At 40.0% G+C, this 16307-nt stretch overlaps 2 protein-coding genes across 3 annotated transcripts in view; both read left to right on the plus strand.

Annotated features, from left to right (window-relative positions):
* Cdkl5 (cyclin dependent kinase like 5) overlaps positions 1–16307 on the plus strand; it is a 195819-nt gene that overhangs the window by 78166 nt on the left and 101346 nt on the right. The gene's annotated exons all lie outside the window — the stretch shown is intronic.
* LOC101987052 (gap junction alpha-6 protein-like) lies at positions 11058–11984 on the plus strand. The gene has a single exon (XM_005358823.2). It carries the CDS (start codon positions 11058–11060, stop codon positions 11982–11984), a length of 927 nt encoding a protein of 308 aa, XP_005358880.2.

Consider the following 16307-nt stretch of genomic DNA (forward strand, 5'->3'; position numbering starts at 1 on the left):
CTATATGCTTCATTCAGTTTTCTCATTTCAATCAATATTATTCTTTATCGAGCATTTATAGGTTGAGTTTTAAGTTGCCTTTTATGCAAATCATAGCATAATTAATTCAAAGACAAGAACATTCTTTGTACATCTCCTTAAAATGAGTGATTTCAAGCTGAGTGGTGGTGGGGCATGCTTTTAATCCCAGCACTTGGGAGGCAGAGACAAGTAGATCTCTGTGAGGTTGAGGCCAATCTGGTTTAAACAGTGGATGCTTGAGCCATAGGCCCTAGTCATTTTCTTTAAGTTTAATGCCACCAGATTAGGATGGGTGTACGAATTTGTCCAGAGGGTGTAGATCTGAGGCTTGCAAACTACCACACTTGAGCCAAATCAAGTCTCCAATCTATTTCATAAATAAATAATGTTTTATTGGAACACATCCTTACTCATTCATGTGTGCTATTTCCATGGATGCTTTTGTGATACATTTAAAGAGCTGAGTAGTTAGTTGCAGTATATGACCCGTGAAGCTCAAAATATTTATCACCTAACTTTTACAGAGGAATTTGCTTATTTCTGTTGTTAAGCAGTAGGATAGTGGCCTCAGTGACCCAACAACCTGTTTCTATCTGTTTCTTGGAGTCTAAGGAAGTAATGTTAATAAGTTAGGGGACTTCCACTGAAAATTCTTTTTCCTTTCATTTGGATTTGGGGTAAATTCTTTAAATGGTGACATCGCAAGTTGTGTGTAGTTACCTCTTTCAAACAGACAAGTAGACTGTTCAGGAATCAGGCATACAGAAACATACCCAAACTCTTCACGCTTGTCCAGTCAGTGGCTTGGAATAGCTGTTATTCCACCCAAAGATGAACAAAGCACACTGCACTCTCTTCTTGAGAACGATGAGCAGAGTCTTTGGTTTAAAAGGAGGGCAGGCATTCTCACACTGTGAAGAATCATACTCAAGAAAAACAATTGAATGTCTTTCTTGTGTAAGTCAAGTTGAAATAAATATATTAATAAGACAACAATAACTCTTGTTTAAAGTCTTTCCTCCATGTATTGTTTAGCTGCTTTACCTCCTACGTTAGAAAGAATTGTCTTTTATGTGGGAGGAACTGATGCTTAAATAGTTTAATTTCCTAAGTTCCACGGAAGTTGATTCCTGGTAGAACTGGTAGTTTTAAGATACAGTTTTACCCCCCGCCCCATTAATATACAATTCACATTACATAAATCAGTCATTTTCAAATGCACATTTCAGTGACATGTAATACATTCACAGTCTTTCAAGTTTTAAAGTATTTTATATCCCTAAAAGAAAAGTCCATGTTTATTAAGTGCAAACTCTCCATTTCAGCTCTTATCCTGGCATTTGCATTTGGTTTTTGTGTTCATGGGCGTAGATATTCTGAATATTTGGTATATGGAAAATTGTATGGCATGTGACTTTTAAATTTGGTTTCCTCTGCTTAACAAAATTTGGGGGGGGGGGTTGTTCGCATTGTACCATGTATCAATGTTTCATTCTTTATCATTCCTGAATGACATTTTGCTGTATTTGCACCTACCATGTTTTGTTTAGGGACTTTTAGTGGATGGATGTCTGGTCATTTCTTCCTGCTGGCTGTTGGGAACAGTGTTGCTGTGAACAGTCATGTGCAAGTATGAGAGGTCTTGTTTTCGGTTCTGTAGGGTGTATACCTAGGAGTAGAAAGAATATCATATGGAAATTCTATGTTTAACTTCTCTGAGGAACTGCCTAACTAGTTTCCATAGCAGCAGCACTCTATATTCCCCCCAGCACTGTAGGCAGGCTCCAGTTTTTCCACATCTTGACTTTATTGCAGCCATCCCAGTGGATGTAACGTAGTACTTCGTTGTTGTTTTGATTTACACTCACCTGTGATTGGTTATGTTGAACATCTTTTCATGAACATTTTCACCATTTGTATACTGTCCTCTTTTTCAGAGATTTATGTTGATTTATTTACATGTGTGTGCGAATGTATGCATATAAATCTGTGCATTGTTCATGCCTATAGATACACAGAAGCCTGGAGAAGGTATTAGGCATCCTCCTTAATTCTTTTCTACCTATTTCTTTAAGGCGGGATCCCTTCCTGAACTTGGGTGCTTGTGTCTTAGCTAGGCTGGAAGCCAGCAAGCCCCAGTGATCCTCCCATTTCTGTCTCCCTAGAGCTGGAATGTTACAGACTTTTACAGGGGTGCCTGTTTGTTACACGGTGGTAGGGATCTGAACTCTGGTCCTTATGATTACATGGCAAGTGTTCTTAACTCCTAAGCCTTCTGTCCAGCCACTTGTACATTTTATTTAGGGAATTGTCTATTCAGCTCTTTTTAAATATAAGATCTCTGTAAGATCACTATGTAGCCCAGGCTGCCCTGGTACTTAGAGAGATCTGCCTATAAAAGCCCATTTTTAAATTGATTCTTTTTTTGTTGTTGTTGACTTTGAGTATAAGTTTCTCATCAGGTATGTGGTTTGCAAATATTTTCTCTCATTATATAGGTAGTCTTTTTATATACATTTTTGTGTTTTTAAATTTTTTTATTGAGCTATCCATTTTTCTCTGCTCCCCTCCTTTCCTCTCCCCTCTCCCCTCTCCTATGGTTCCCACGCGCCCAGAAGATGTTGTCATATTCTTGTTGATGTCTTTGATGCACAAAATTTTTAATTTTGATGATATATTATTTACTTTCCCTTTAATAATCACATTAAAAAAACCACTGAAATTCAAGGATGTGAAAGTTTAGATGTGTTTATATGTATTTAATAGAATACTAGTATAATTTTAGCTTTTATAGTTATTGGGTCCTTGATCTATTTTGAGTTAATATTTGTATAATTTTCCTATAGTGTAATATAGGGGTCAACCTTATTTTCATGTTTAATGAATTAATTTAATGTACATGTGTTTGCACCACATGCATGCAGTCTGCACAGAGGCCAAAAGGGGGCATTGGATCCCCTGGAATGGGAAATCTAGATGGTTGGTGAGTCATCATTTGGTTGTTGGGAATCCAACCCTGAACTTCTAGAAGAGCTGCTAGTACTCTTAACTACTGAGCCATCCCTCTAAGCCCTGTTTTTGTTTAAGACAGGATCTCACTGTGCAGCCCTGGCTATCCTAGAACTCGCTATATAGACCAAGCTGCCTTGGAAAATTCAGAGATCTGTCAGCCACTGCCTCCCTAGTGCTGTGATTAAAAGTATGCACCACCATGCCCGACTACACCTTACTTCTTTTTTTTTTTTTTTTTTGGTTTTTTGAGACAGAGTTTCTCTGTGGTTTTGGAGCCTGTCCTGGAACTAGCTCTTGTAGACCAGGCTAGTCTCAAACTCACAGAGATCCGCCTGCCTCTGCCTCCCAAGTGCTGGGATTAAAGGCATGCGCCACCACCGCCCGGCCTACACCTTACTTCTTGAGATATCGTCTCTTCCTGAACTTGGTGTTCATCAGTTGACTGGACTGGCCAGCCAGCATGCTTCAGGGATAGCCTTATCCCCCGTGTACATTTTTGCATGGACTAATGATAATCAGTTGTGCAGCTATGCTTGGCTTTATGTGGGTCTTGAAGATCTGAAATAGGACTGTCCTTATGCTTCCAAGGCCAGACACTTTACTCCCAGTGCAAAATCCCCAGCCCCTGTTTTTTTTTTTTATTTTTCTTTTAGATTGGGTCTCAAAATAGTTCAGGTTGCCTTCCAACTCAGCTTTGACCAAGGATGACTTCAAACGTCTGATCTCCCTGCTTCCACATCCTACATGCTGGGATTACAGTCATGAGCCACCATATCTGGCTCTTATATTTGTTCTTTTAATGTAACTATCCAGTTGTCCTACCTTTTGTTGAGCAGTTCTTTCTTCCACTGACTCGTATTGGCACCTTTGCTGAAAATCACTTGGCCATAGGTATGAGTGTGTGGGAGTGGGGATGTGGTTGGGTACATTTCATTTTGTCCTTTGGGCTTTGTACCTGTCTTCATGCCAATACCAAATTGTCTTGATTATTACAACTGTGTAATAAAATTAGAAATCAGAAAATATGAGTCTTCCAATTATTTTCATTTCAATGTTCTTTTTGTACGTTGAAGCATCTTGTGCTGCCATATTGATTTTAAGATCAGCTGGAGGTGGGGAAGCCATTGGAATTTTGATAGCAGTTGCATAGAATCTCAGATTTATCCCCAAGTATTTCATCTATTTATTCATTCATTGTCATGCTTTTGTAACTAAAATTGATCTCTTAATTTCCATTTAAAATTGTTTGTTGGTAGCATAAAGCAATACTCCTGTTTATTTTTAATTGTGAGGAAAGTTGTATAACAGAATTTAGCATTTTAAGTTGAGTGTTACAGTTCAGTGACATTAGCTGCATTCTCAGTGATGTGAAAACAGCCCTAATGTCGTTTTCAATCTTCTTTCATTAGCTTAAATAGAAGCTTGGAACTAATTCAGCACTATCTCCTATATTTTACTTACTGCACCCTAATACTTAGTAACTTCAAGCTACTTTAACTTTCCTGTGACTTTTGTCTAGTATAGATTTTTATAGTTCTGAAATGGTGCAGTATTTATCATTTTTTATAAAATCTGGCTTCTTCCATTAAATATTCTTGAGGCTCATTCATGTTGTACATATGAGAACTTCATTCTTTTAGTGTTCCATTGTATTGTCATATATGTGTACATATTGTGTATGTATTCTATATATGATACATATATAATATACCTATCATGTATGCCTCACATTTTTCCAATCCATTAATATGCTATGGACACTTAAATTGTTTCCATTATTGGCTATAATGAACATTACTTCACAAACAAGGATCCAAGTACTTGTTCTCAGTCCTTTGGGATGTATACCTAGTAGCAGAATTCCTTGGTCATATGGTAACTACATATGACTTTGATGCTTGCATTTTTGTGTTTTGATCTTATTTTCTACAACTTTGCTAACTTTATTAGGCCTAATAGATTTTTTTGTTTTGTTTTTGTCGATTCTTTAGGATTTCATCTGTGAAGATGAATAGTTTTTCCTTATTCATTTCCAAGTTGGATGTCTTTATTTCTTTGTCTAGCCTAATTGAGCTAGCTAGAACTTCAAGTGTAAAGTTGTGAAAGTGACCAAAACAGGTGGTCTTGTCTTGTTCCTGGTGTTTAAAGAAAGGTTTTTAGTTCCCCCTAGCCATCCAGTGCATGGTGTTAGCTACAGTGTTCAAAAATGATCTTGAGCAAACATGGTGGTGAATGCTGTCAATTCACTCAAGGCCCAGCTACTCTGGAGGCCAAGGTGAAAGAATCCTTTGAGTTTCAGACCAGCCTTGGCGACATAGCAAGATCGTTCTCAAAACACAAAACAACAAAAAAGCAAAAAAACCCAGAACCTTTTATCAGCAGACGCAAGAAGTTGCTTTCTGCATTCTGTTTCTCTTTTCTTTGTGAGCTGGAGTGGGATGTAGGGGAGGTGAAAGCACAGCTTTCTTACCACAACAGCAAGCTTTTCCTATTGTCGTGAGTGTTTGAGTAGTTGTAGAGGGTTAGGAAAGGTGACTTCTCCCCCTAATTTCTTTCTTAACATTCTTATTTCTTTTCAAGATATAGTGCCTTACTGTGTATCCCCAGCTGGCCTCAGACGTTTCCTGTTGAGTGCTGGCATTAAAGGCATACTTTCTGAGTTCTTAATGCATTGATCACCGTTTGTTTTTGTTTGACATAGTGTCTCACTATGCAACTTTAGTTGGCCTTAAACTAGTGGTCCTTCTTAGTGCCAGGATTACAGGCTTGTACTATAATGCCCAGTTTATTCATAGTTATTTTAAATTCCTTATGTAATAATTCTCAAGCCTCAAGGCTTGTCTTCATCTGGTTCTGATACTTCTTTATCTATTCAGATAGGTTTTCTCACCCCTTTGCATGCCTTGTGTTCTCTGTGTGTTCACTGGGTATGGTATATTGGGTGATACAAACTGAAATAAATAGGCCTTTAGTAGAGAGTTTATTTTCCTCAGCCAGGAACTAAGCCATTAAATTTTTTTCATCATTCATTCCTTTGTTTGTTTGTTCATCCATCCATTCATTCAGTTTCTATGTGTGCATTCATGCAAGTGTGTGGCTGCACACATGGAGATCATAGGATAGTTTGCAGGGATTGAACTTTCATTCAAACATGTGAGTTTTGGGAATGGACCTCAGGTTCTTAGGGCTGGCAGCATGGAACTCGGGTCCTTAGGGTTGGCAGCACGGAATCGGGTCCTTAGGGTTGACAGCAAGCACCTATACCTGCTGAGTGTGTCACTTCACTAGCCCCATTTCTAATGGTAGAAGTTTAGTTGCTACTCCCTTCAGTTGTCACTAGAGCAGTGGTTCTCAACCTCCCAGCTATGACCCTTTAATACAGTTCCTCATGAATGGTGACCCCCCCCAGCCACAAAGTGATTTTCATTGCTATTTCATAACTGTGTTTTACTAGTGTTAGGAATTGTAATGTAAATATCTGATATGCAAACCCACAGGTTGAGAACCACTGCTCTAGTCCTTTTGTTTGTTTTTTCTACCCTTTGGCTCTTTCTTTTTCCTAAGAACTTTAAATAGAGACTCTCTTGCTTGCAGCACATTTTAGTGATAATCCATTGTTCTGTACTGGATCCCTGTTGAAATGTTGGGAAAGAAGAAGATGGAGAAAGTGCTTTGTAATGTAGGGCTTCAGTTGGGTCCAAGTCCTTGGCTGTATCCTTTACAAATATGGCTAGGAAAGAAAAACATACAGGCACCCTCCTGAATATTAACCTTCATCAGGCAATGAAAGGAGACAGAGACAGAGACCCACATTGGAGCACCGGACAAAAATCTCAAGGTCCAAATCAGGAGCAGAAGGAGAGAGAGCACGGGCAAGGAACTCAGGACCGCGAGGGGTGCACCCACACACTGAGACAATGGGGATGTTCTATCGGGAACTCACCAAGGCCAGCTGGCCTGGGTCTGAAAAAGCCTGGGATAAAACCGGACTCTCTGAACATAGCAGACAATGAGGACTACTGAGAACTCAAGAACAATGGCAAGGGGTATCTGATCCTACTGCACGTACTGGTTTTGTGAGCCTAGGCAGTTTGGATGCTCACCTTACTAGACCTGGATGGAGGTGGGGGTTCCTTGGACTTCCCACAGGGCAGGAAACCCTGATTGCTCTTTGGGCTGATGAGGGAGGGGGACTTGGTTGGGGGAGGGGGAGGGAAATGGGAGGTGGTGGCGGGGAAGAGACAGAAATCTTTAATAAATAAATAAATAAAAAGAAAGAAAAAAACAACAAAAAACCAAATATGGCTAGGGCTGCTGCTCCTTTTTTCCCTTACGTTAGGTGAAATAGAAAGAACACTTGGACTAGAGCTAGTTAATTCCCCCTTCTTCCAGGATATATGTGCCTTGGTTACTGAAGAACATTCTGAACTTGTTTGAACTGGGCTAAATGGTACAGACTTGTAATCCTAGCTGTTTGAGAGGCTGAGGCAGGAGATTCCGAGTACGTGTGTACAAGTTGGCCTAGGCAACGAGAGTGAATTTACTTGAAAACTGTTCCCTTTTTCCAGTGTACATTTCAAAAATGCTTACATTCTCCTTCCCCAAAGAAGAGGGTTTTTGTTTTGTTGTGTTTTGGTTTTTTTGCTGTTGTTGTTTTGTTTTTGTTTTTTGAGACAGGGTCTCTGTGTAGCTTTGGCTGTCCTGGAACTCCTAAGGTGGCCTCAAACTGCTTCTGTCTCTCAAGGGCTGGCATGAAAAGCAGGCGCCATCATGCCTAGCAAGGAAGAGATTCTTATTGGCTCTTACTTTTGGGGCTGTCTCAGAATGGTTACATTTCCTCTCCTTCAGAGGGGAAGAGATTTCAGTCAGAACCTGGTGAGATTCCTGGAGGCAGAGCTGTGGAGTAGGAGGGTCTCTTCTTCGGAGAGCTCTCACTCCAAACGCTTGTTGCACTCGACGTTTGTCAGATTTATTTTCTTTACTAATATTTTACCCTAGTGTCTTCACTTCGCGTAAGTGTCTTGGGTAAGATTGTGTGTGTCTGCCCATCTAGAGAGAGGGGCTGTCTTGCCCTGTGTCCTCAGTTCTTTGGTGGGTTGGAGAAAACTTGGCAATTTTAAATCCGTTAGGGCTTTCTTGCTGTAATGACAGGAATGATGATATAGCTAAGCCCCGCGTGTGTTGAGCTGAAACTGGAAGTCCTACGTTTTATATTTTAAAATTAGAAAGATCTTGTCCAGTTTAAAAATAATGTTCTGCAAGAGGGTTTTAAACTTTCCTGTGAAGCATTTGCTTAGCTAAGATGACTCATTCTCAGTTATTTTCATCCTTTTGAATCTTAGATCTCTATTTTCATATGTTTAGTAAGAACTTTTTCAGAACAGAATATCTGAAAAGCTTAAGAACTTCATATAGTTCTTGAAAATTGCTAAGAACTGTACCCTGAATTAGTTAACAATATTATGACTCCTGTTTGCCCCCAGCATTGTTTCTTGACTTGTCGGCTATGTTTTTATAGACTAGACTAAAGTTAGTTCTGGGGATCTTTCTTTACCATTTCACCCTATGTGTTTTGCAAAAGGAGCTCAATTTTGAAGGCACCTTCAAATCTCTAGCGACTAAGCCCTGTTTAAATGTGACAAATGATTGAGAAGAAATAGGGAAGTCTTATACTGCCAATGACTTGTTTTCAATTAGCCTTGAGGAATGAACTAATTATAAACTCTAGATCTTGGTGACTTTAGCTTAATAGGACTACTTTTGTAATCTGTGCAACAGAGGAAAGTTCATCTAAAATGTGTTATTTATCCAGCTGAGAAAGTACTTTGTGTACTTTGAAGCCTTATAATTTGATAACTCGCTAACAATTTTAATTTGGGGAAGCTTCAGTTCTTATTCTTGGATAACAGTTGCAACCAATCTCAGGTGATTGGCACGCTGTAAATTTCGTTAACCCTTCTCTTTTTCTAGGGTTCATTTTAATTTTTTCTCACAGTACTGAAAGTACTCTGCAGAATGGCCATTAAAACAAGAAACAAATTAGTTGTATGGTTTAGCTTCTAAAATTGATTATTAATTGGCCAAGTCTTACTGTGCTTGTGTTAAGAATCTTTTTTCTGTTTTATTATACTCATTTGCTTACAATGACTGTGTTTGGGAAAAATGCTTTTTCACAGGAGGTGGATTAAAATTTTAAGTATGATTTTTAATTCAGCAAATGAAAAATTACTTTGTAAATGATTTGCTGCATTGAAAGTATTTAATTAAAAATGATAGTTGTTTGTTAGTTTTATAGAAATTATCTGTGGCCCATCCATGGTAAGATCATCTACTATTCTCTGAATTGGAAGCAGAAAGCATGTCACTCTGCTTTTGCTTTGAGGACTTTTTCATGAAGAAACAGGGCCTTTAGGGAAGAAATGGATGAAGACTACCAAGTCTTCAGAACTGCTTGGCTCATATTTTCTGTCATGCCCACTTCCACCCACATTCAGTAGGCTAGGGGATGGCATCATTGTTCCTTCTGAAAGGTTTTCACCTTGAGTTCTTCATATAGCATACTCATGTCCTCCTAACTGCTAATCCATCTCGCCAGGCCCCTGTCATTCTTGATAGCCTCTTGATAGTTTGTTTCCACCAAAACTCACTTGCTATCTATTAGAACAGAGCTCCTATCCTTTTCCTAATCTCTCTGTCCCTTGCCCTAATCTTGCCCTGCCTGCCCTGCCTGTCCTCCCACTCATCCTGCAAGCCTGGGACCAACCGTTTGTACTTTCTCCCATGGCCTTAGCCTTGTCCTAGTTTCACAGTGTGATCTTTGTTCCAGCATCCCGGCTTTTCTGCTGCTAGGTGGTATCTGATGTAACTCTTCTGTGACTCTCGCTCATCCCTTACACTGCCCACTTGCTCAACAGCTACCTCAACTTCTGCCTTTTAATTCTTTGAATATAGCAAGTTTTTTCCTTTTTGAATCTCTGTTGTTTCTTTCACATCTGGCAATAATTTTCTTACTTCTTGTCCGACTATCTCTAATCAGTCTGGCTGGTGCTTTCCTACCTCATTTTTTTGGTCAGTGTGTCCTGGTTATTTTCTTCTCAGCATCTATTTAAATTTGCAACTGCTGTGTATTCATTTGCTCACTGAGACTTCCTTTGATTATAAGCTATCACATACACACACACACGCACGCACACACACACACACACCTGTTTCTGAAATTAAGGTGTAAGCCGTATCTTGCACTGGATTTCTTCATTCCTTATCTTATAAATTATATTATGTATTTAATAAAATGTTATACTTTTTGAGGCAAGTTCTTACTCTGTAGCTCAGGGTAACTCAGTGGGTATCTCAGGGTGATCTGGAATTCACTAGGAAGCAAAGGTAGGCCTAGAACTCTGAGTGATCCTTCCACTTCAGTATTCTGAGGGCTGGAGATTACTGGCATGTACCAGCAAAACTCCATATTTGAAATTAGTGAGTTTGCCCAGTTGATTGTACATGCCACAAGTATATTCTGATTTACTCACCAGAAAGAGCCCGTGCCTGTTAGAGTACATTTCACCTAGTAGACACTGAATAAACAATGGCTGAATGGATATCATTGTCTCTCTTTGGGAAATGGTGGCCCAACTTCTGAAACTGCGCCAGTCAGTGTATGCGTATGAATTGTTAGTATGCTAAAGAGTTGACTCATTATTTTTGGAGATTGTTTTATACTGAAATGAAGGAGACCTTTACATTTATCTGTTTCCCATTTATGTAACTTGGCTCATTATAGATACACATATGTTCTGGTGCAGGTTGCCACTTATAAAAATGAATTCACATAAGCTTTTGCCTGTTGTCAGCAATTTTCTTTTATTAGGAGATGGCGTGAGGAAGGGGCCAGACAGCGGTAGGCTTTTAAACTTGAGGCAGGTGTGACTTTTGCACTTATGTTTTCATTTACTTCATCCTCCAAGGCGTGCAGTCACTTGCTGTGCCTGCTTCTCTTTGAAATGCAACAACGGCGAGAGGGCAACATGGGCAACTGGAGTGCCTTAGCCAAGCTTCTAAAAAAGGTTCAGCCCTACGCCCCGACTGAAGGAAAGGTATGGCTCAGGGTCCTTTTCATCTTCCGCATCCTGCTCCTGGGGACCGCCGTTGAGTCAGCCTGGAGTGATGAGCAGCTGAAGTTCCGTTGCAACACTCGGCAGCCTGGCTGTGAAAACATCTGCTACGACCAAGCTTTCCCCATCTCTCACGTGCGCCTCTGGGTCCTCCAGATCATCTTCGTGTCTGTGCCCACACTCTTATACCTGGCACACATGTTCTATGAGACCCGGCAGAACCAGAACCTGAAGAAGCTAGAGAAGGAGCTTGGAGTTGTTCATGTTAATGGTGCCTACGTGGAAGCACACTTAGAGCAAACTGAAGAGAAGAAGTTCGAGAGTGGCAGTGAAGAACACGCTAAGATGGGAAGGAAAGGCCGGTTGCTGCTAACCTACATGCTCAGTATCGTCTTCAAGTCTGTCTTTGAGGTGGCCTTCATACTGATCCAGTGGTACATTTATGGATTTACCCTGAGGGCAGTTTACATTTGTGAGCAAGCTCCTTGCCCACATCAGGTGGACTGCTTCGTCTCTCGCCCCACAGAAAAAACCATCTTCATCCTCTTCATGCTGGTGGTGTCCCTGGTGTCTTTGGCCTTGAATATCCTTGAGCTGTCCTATGTCCTATATAAGGTCATTAAGAATTATGTGAGAAAGGAGGATGAGGTTTACTATGGTATGGCTGATCTCCAGAGCCTTTCCCATGCCTCCCCATCAAATGTTCTCACTACTGCGTTTTCTGAGGATCAGGTGGTTCTTGAGGAACATTATCGGTTATGGTGTGTAACAGAGTCAGGTGGGGGAAGGCAGGCAGACAGTGTCTTTTCTGGCCTGCACTCAGCCTTTTCTTCACCCTGATGATAAGCAGGATTCTCAGTAGGTCTGGGTGGAGAGAAAAGCAAATCAAAGCTACCGAACACGAGTAGCAGCTACTTTTAGTAGTGGTCATGACACCAGCAGCCTGATATCTTAGATACTGTGATTTCTTCTAGAAAGCATTGTGATTTTGCCTGGTTGCTAAAGAGAATCAAAGTGCGGTAGAAAGTGTACCCATGCTTCAGTACAGATAATGTTCATTGGCCTCACTGGTAACCAAGACACGTGTCAGTATTTAAAGTTCTTGACTCTGGAGGCTTATTCATCTAGCTCATTGGTAGATGGTTGGTCTAGTATGTATAAGACCTCAAGTAGCACAAGAATAAAAAGATAGTAATTTGAACAAACGAACTAAATAAATAAAATGGTTGACTCAAAGAACTTTTAGTTCAACTATAACTTGTATTAGGCAATGTATAAGGACCTTTCCCATATTACCCTAAAATGGTTCTGGGGGGGTGATTTTATTATTTATCCATTGACGCAGATACAGTGTAAATTCCCAATCCTGCATTTTTTATTTTTATTTTTTTTAAAATATTTATTTTTTTATTTATTTAGTATACAATGTTCTGTCTGTGTGTATGCCTGCAGGCCAGAAGAGGGCACCAGACTCCATTACAGATGGTTGTGAGCCACCATGTGGTTGCTGGGAATTGAACTCAGGACCTTTGGAAGAGCAGGCAATGCTCTTAACCTCTGAACCATCTCTCCAGCCCCCAATCCTGCATTTTTAAATAATACAAACATACCATTGAAAGTTGAGCCTTTCTCTTGGATTTTATTGTTTGGGCCCATACTATGTTTATACTGTTTAATTCCTAATGTAAAAGTAAATTATGTTTTCCCTTAAAATGCATCCCCCAATTTATAATATGTCATAGTTCTGGTAATTGTGATGAGTTTTCTTTTTCTCTTATATACTATAGCAGCAATCCTATCACTGATGTAAACAATTTATTCTTCTTTTCCAAGAGAGAGTCGGAGCCCTTAAAGAAACAGTTGTACTGAAAACAGTAACTGTGAACATGACAAACTTAAACGCTTAGAAGTGAATTATGAAATGTGCCTACATGAATTTGGCAATAGTGGGCATTCTTGGCTTTGTTTTACATAATACATATTAATTCAGATGTTACCTTCTGCTGTGAGTTTGGCAGTCTCTTGTGATTACTGGCATTTTTCATGTTTATATTAAGACTTTATTTGGAAAGCAGGAGAGGGTGAGGTAAATTTGTGAAATACCTGTGTAATTGATTTGAAACATATAAAAGAAATGCTACTCATTTTTCTTATGCTTTTTGAAACATTCCACAGATTGAAAAATACTGAGCTGCAGACTTTTGTTTTTCCATGACAGCTACACACACAATTTTATTCAAGAAATATTAATTTGCTTACCATTTGATGTTAAACTACCATGTTCAGCTTTGTTTCTTGCAATGCAGGCCTATCACATGTTATTCTCGAAAATTCTTTATTCAATAAAGTAGTAAGAGCACGGTCCATGCGTATTCCTTCTCTGATAACTTCTGACCGGTCTTTTGAACTCTTCACTGGTGCATCTTCATTTAAGCACACTAAACTGGTTATGGTGGCTCATGGAAGCCAAGACAATTGCAGTGGACTAGAGTGAGAGACACTCTCCATCTCCTGCCCATGAAGCAGAATCCAGTGCAATCACAGTTTGTGAAATTCAGGTGGGATGCGACATGATTCTAGAATCAGCATCCTTCATTTCATGTACCAGAATCATGGGGAGATCCATGACCTCCAGATATGCAAAAAGAATATAGTTGAGTTTTTTCCCTTCCCCTTTAAGGGATGTATTCTCATCATTAAGCGTCTGCCCATCCCAGGGAACCGAGGGAAATGGAGAACACAAGAACAGATCATCAAACCTGTAGTTTCTAAAGTCAGGTTCTGACCATTGCCACAGTCTCATTTGGAAAATCTAGTCCCTTAGTTAAATGATGAGTGTCAGGTTTTTTTTAGAAATGGCTTATGAAGATTAATCAGTTATTTAGTAAGGGGGCCTATTCCTGCTTCATTCATTTTCACATGACCCTGAACTTCTGATCCTCAAGCCTTTACCTCCTTAGTGCTGGAATTACAAGAGTGTGTCCCCGTGCCTGGTTTATATAGGGCTGCAGATTGGGCCCATGGCTTTGTGCATGTCAAGCAAGTACTCTGTCACTGAGCTATATCCCCAACTTTTACAGTTTACTTTTTGCCTGTTTGTGTTTTTAAAACAGGATCTCTTATAACCCATGCTGGTCTTGAGCTCAATATATAGCCAAGGGTGACTTTGAATTTCTGATTTTTATTTCTGCTTCTACCTCCCGTCTACTAGAATTACAATGCACACCATTATACCTCTTAACTCTTGAGGCATAATTTCATAGGTAGAAAGTTGACATTGACACAATCCATTAACCTTCAGTTTCACCGATTTTATATACACTCATTGTGTTTAGTTATATATAACTTTACAATTTGTGTAGAGTTTTGTGTCCACTATATTCAAAATACACAGTAGTTTTAGCAATATTACCTTTTGATAGTCCTGGCCACATCTTTTCCTTATCCCTGACCCTAGGTAACTCCTAATCTTCACTTAACCCTGTTTAGTTTTGTCATTTCAAGGATGCTATTCAAACAAATTATATAGGCCATAACACATTTTAAATTGGGTGGGGTTTTTTTTTGCTGTTCTTTGTACTATCTGTGGTATGTATGTATATAGGTGTGCCTACCTGTGCAAGCACATGTGGAGGCCAGAGACTGATACCAGCTGGGGAACCTGGGAGGAATGAGGCTATCCTTTCTGGGCCAGAACTAGAAGTGCGTGCGTGCGTGCGTGCGTGCGTGCGTGCGTGTGTGTGTGTGTGACTGTGTCTGTGTGTTATAATAAAGATCCCCAAATAAAGTCTATAAGAAACACTTTAAAAATTATTTTTTGAAGCAGGGTCTTGCTGTAAAACTGTGAGTCTCAGGCTTGCCTTGAATGTACTGTGTAGCACAGAGTGCCTTCAATCTCATAATCTTTTTCCTCCAGCTTCCCAAGTGCTGGAGTTACAGGTGTATGCTAGCATGTCTGGCTATAAGCAATACTTTATATGATAATACTAGTTTATTCTTCAGACTTACTTTTATTAGGCAACTGCAGGGGACCCTTGATTATCGATAGTCCTTGCTTTGAAATCGCTTGTCATCTTATGGAGTTCAGAGACCTGTGAAATAAATTAATTTGTTCCTTGACCTTAGTGAACAACTGTCATTTCCTTCTTTTTTGTTTTTGGGTCACTCTGGTGCTTGAAGTCATGCAGAATTGATTGATTGCTTCGGACAAGGTCTCGCTTGTGTCCTGAGTTGTTATTAAACTCTCAGTCTGCCTTCTCATTTTCCCAAGTGCTAATATTGCAGGCATGCACTGCCACACTCTGCTTACAATTCTTTAGTATTAAAATAAAATTAAGTTTGCACTCCCTGGCTTATGATGTTGTTGAAGCCCTTCCCCTTCTTATTAGCTGGCTGAGTGTTAGACACGCGCTGAGGAGGCTTGTGCCCAGTGACTTATAGTTATCTTGGTCATCATTATGTTTTACTTGGGTTCCCATTAAGCCCTTTGCTGACAGCTGCGGTCTAGCAAACAGAGCGTTCCTAGCTTCAGCTTCTCGGGCCACGAGCTTAGAGATCAGATGACCAAAGTACGTCCAGTCAGTAGTCCTTGAGCTCTGCTGTGGCCTGCAGGCACACCGTGCAAGTGTTATAGTCCAATGGCCTGCCCAGTCCTGGGGCAGCTCTTGACTCTGTTGGATAGGGATGTTCAATTCCACTACTGCAGTGAGACTCAGCTTACTAATAACAGCAAGGACTGGCAGTCTCTATAAGGCAAAGAGGAGCTAGACCTTAGACGCAGCCCCAGGTCCTCTGCAGTCACTTGGGAACCTACTTCTCATGTTTGGGAACGGCTACAAGCAGAGCATTTTAACTTAGGTCAATGCTGAACATTTTTGTCTTTTCATGGAATCCTAATTGTGCTCCCAGAAATATGAGCTGTCATTAGATGCCATTTTCTTTCTTTTTGGTGACAGGGGGAGGGGAGAAGTACATTGTTTTGTTTTTCAAAACAAGGTTTCTTTATGCAAACTTGGCTGTCCTCGAACTAACTGTATAGACTAGACTGGCCTTGAACTCACAGAGATCCACTCATCTCTGCCTCCTGACTGCTGGGATTAAAGGTGTACGGCGCCACCTCCGGCCTAGACCCAGTTTTCTTTCTTTTTTAACTTGTTTTTTTTA

This window comes from Microtus ochrogaster, chromosome X (genome assembly GCF_000317375.1).
Source record: "Microtus ochrogaster isolate Prairie Vole_2 chromosome X, MicOch1.0, whole genome shotgun sequence".
Taxonomy (NCBI): Eukaryota; Metazoa; Chordata; class Mammalia; order Rodentia; family Cricetidae; genus Microtus; species Microtus ochrogaster.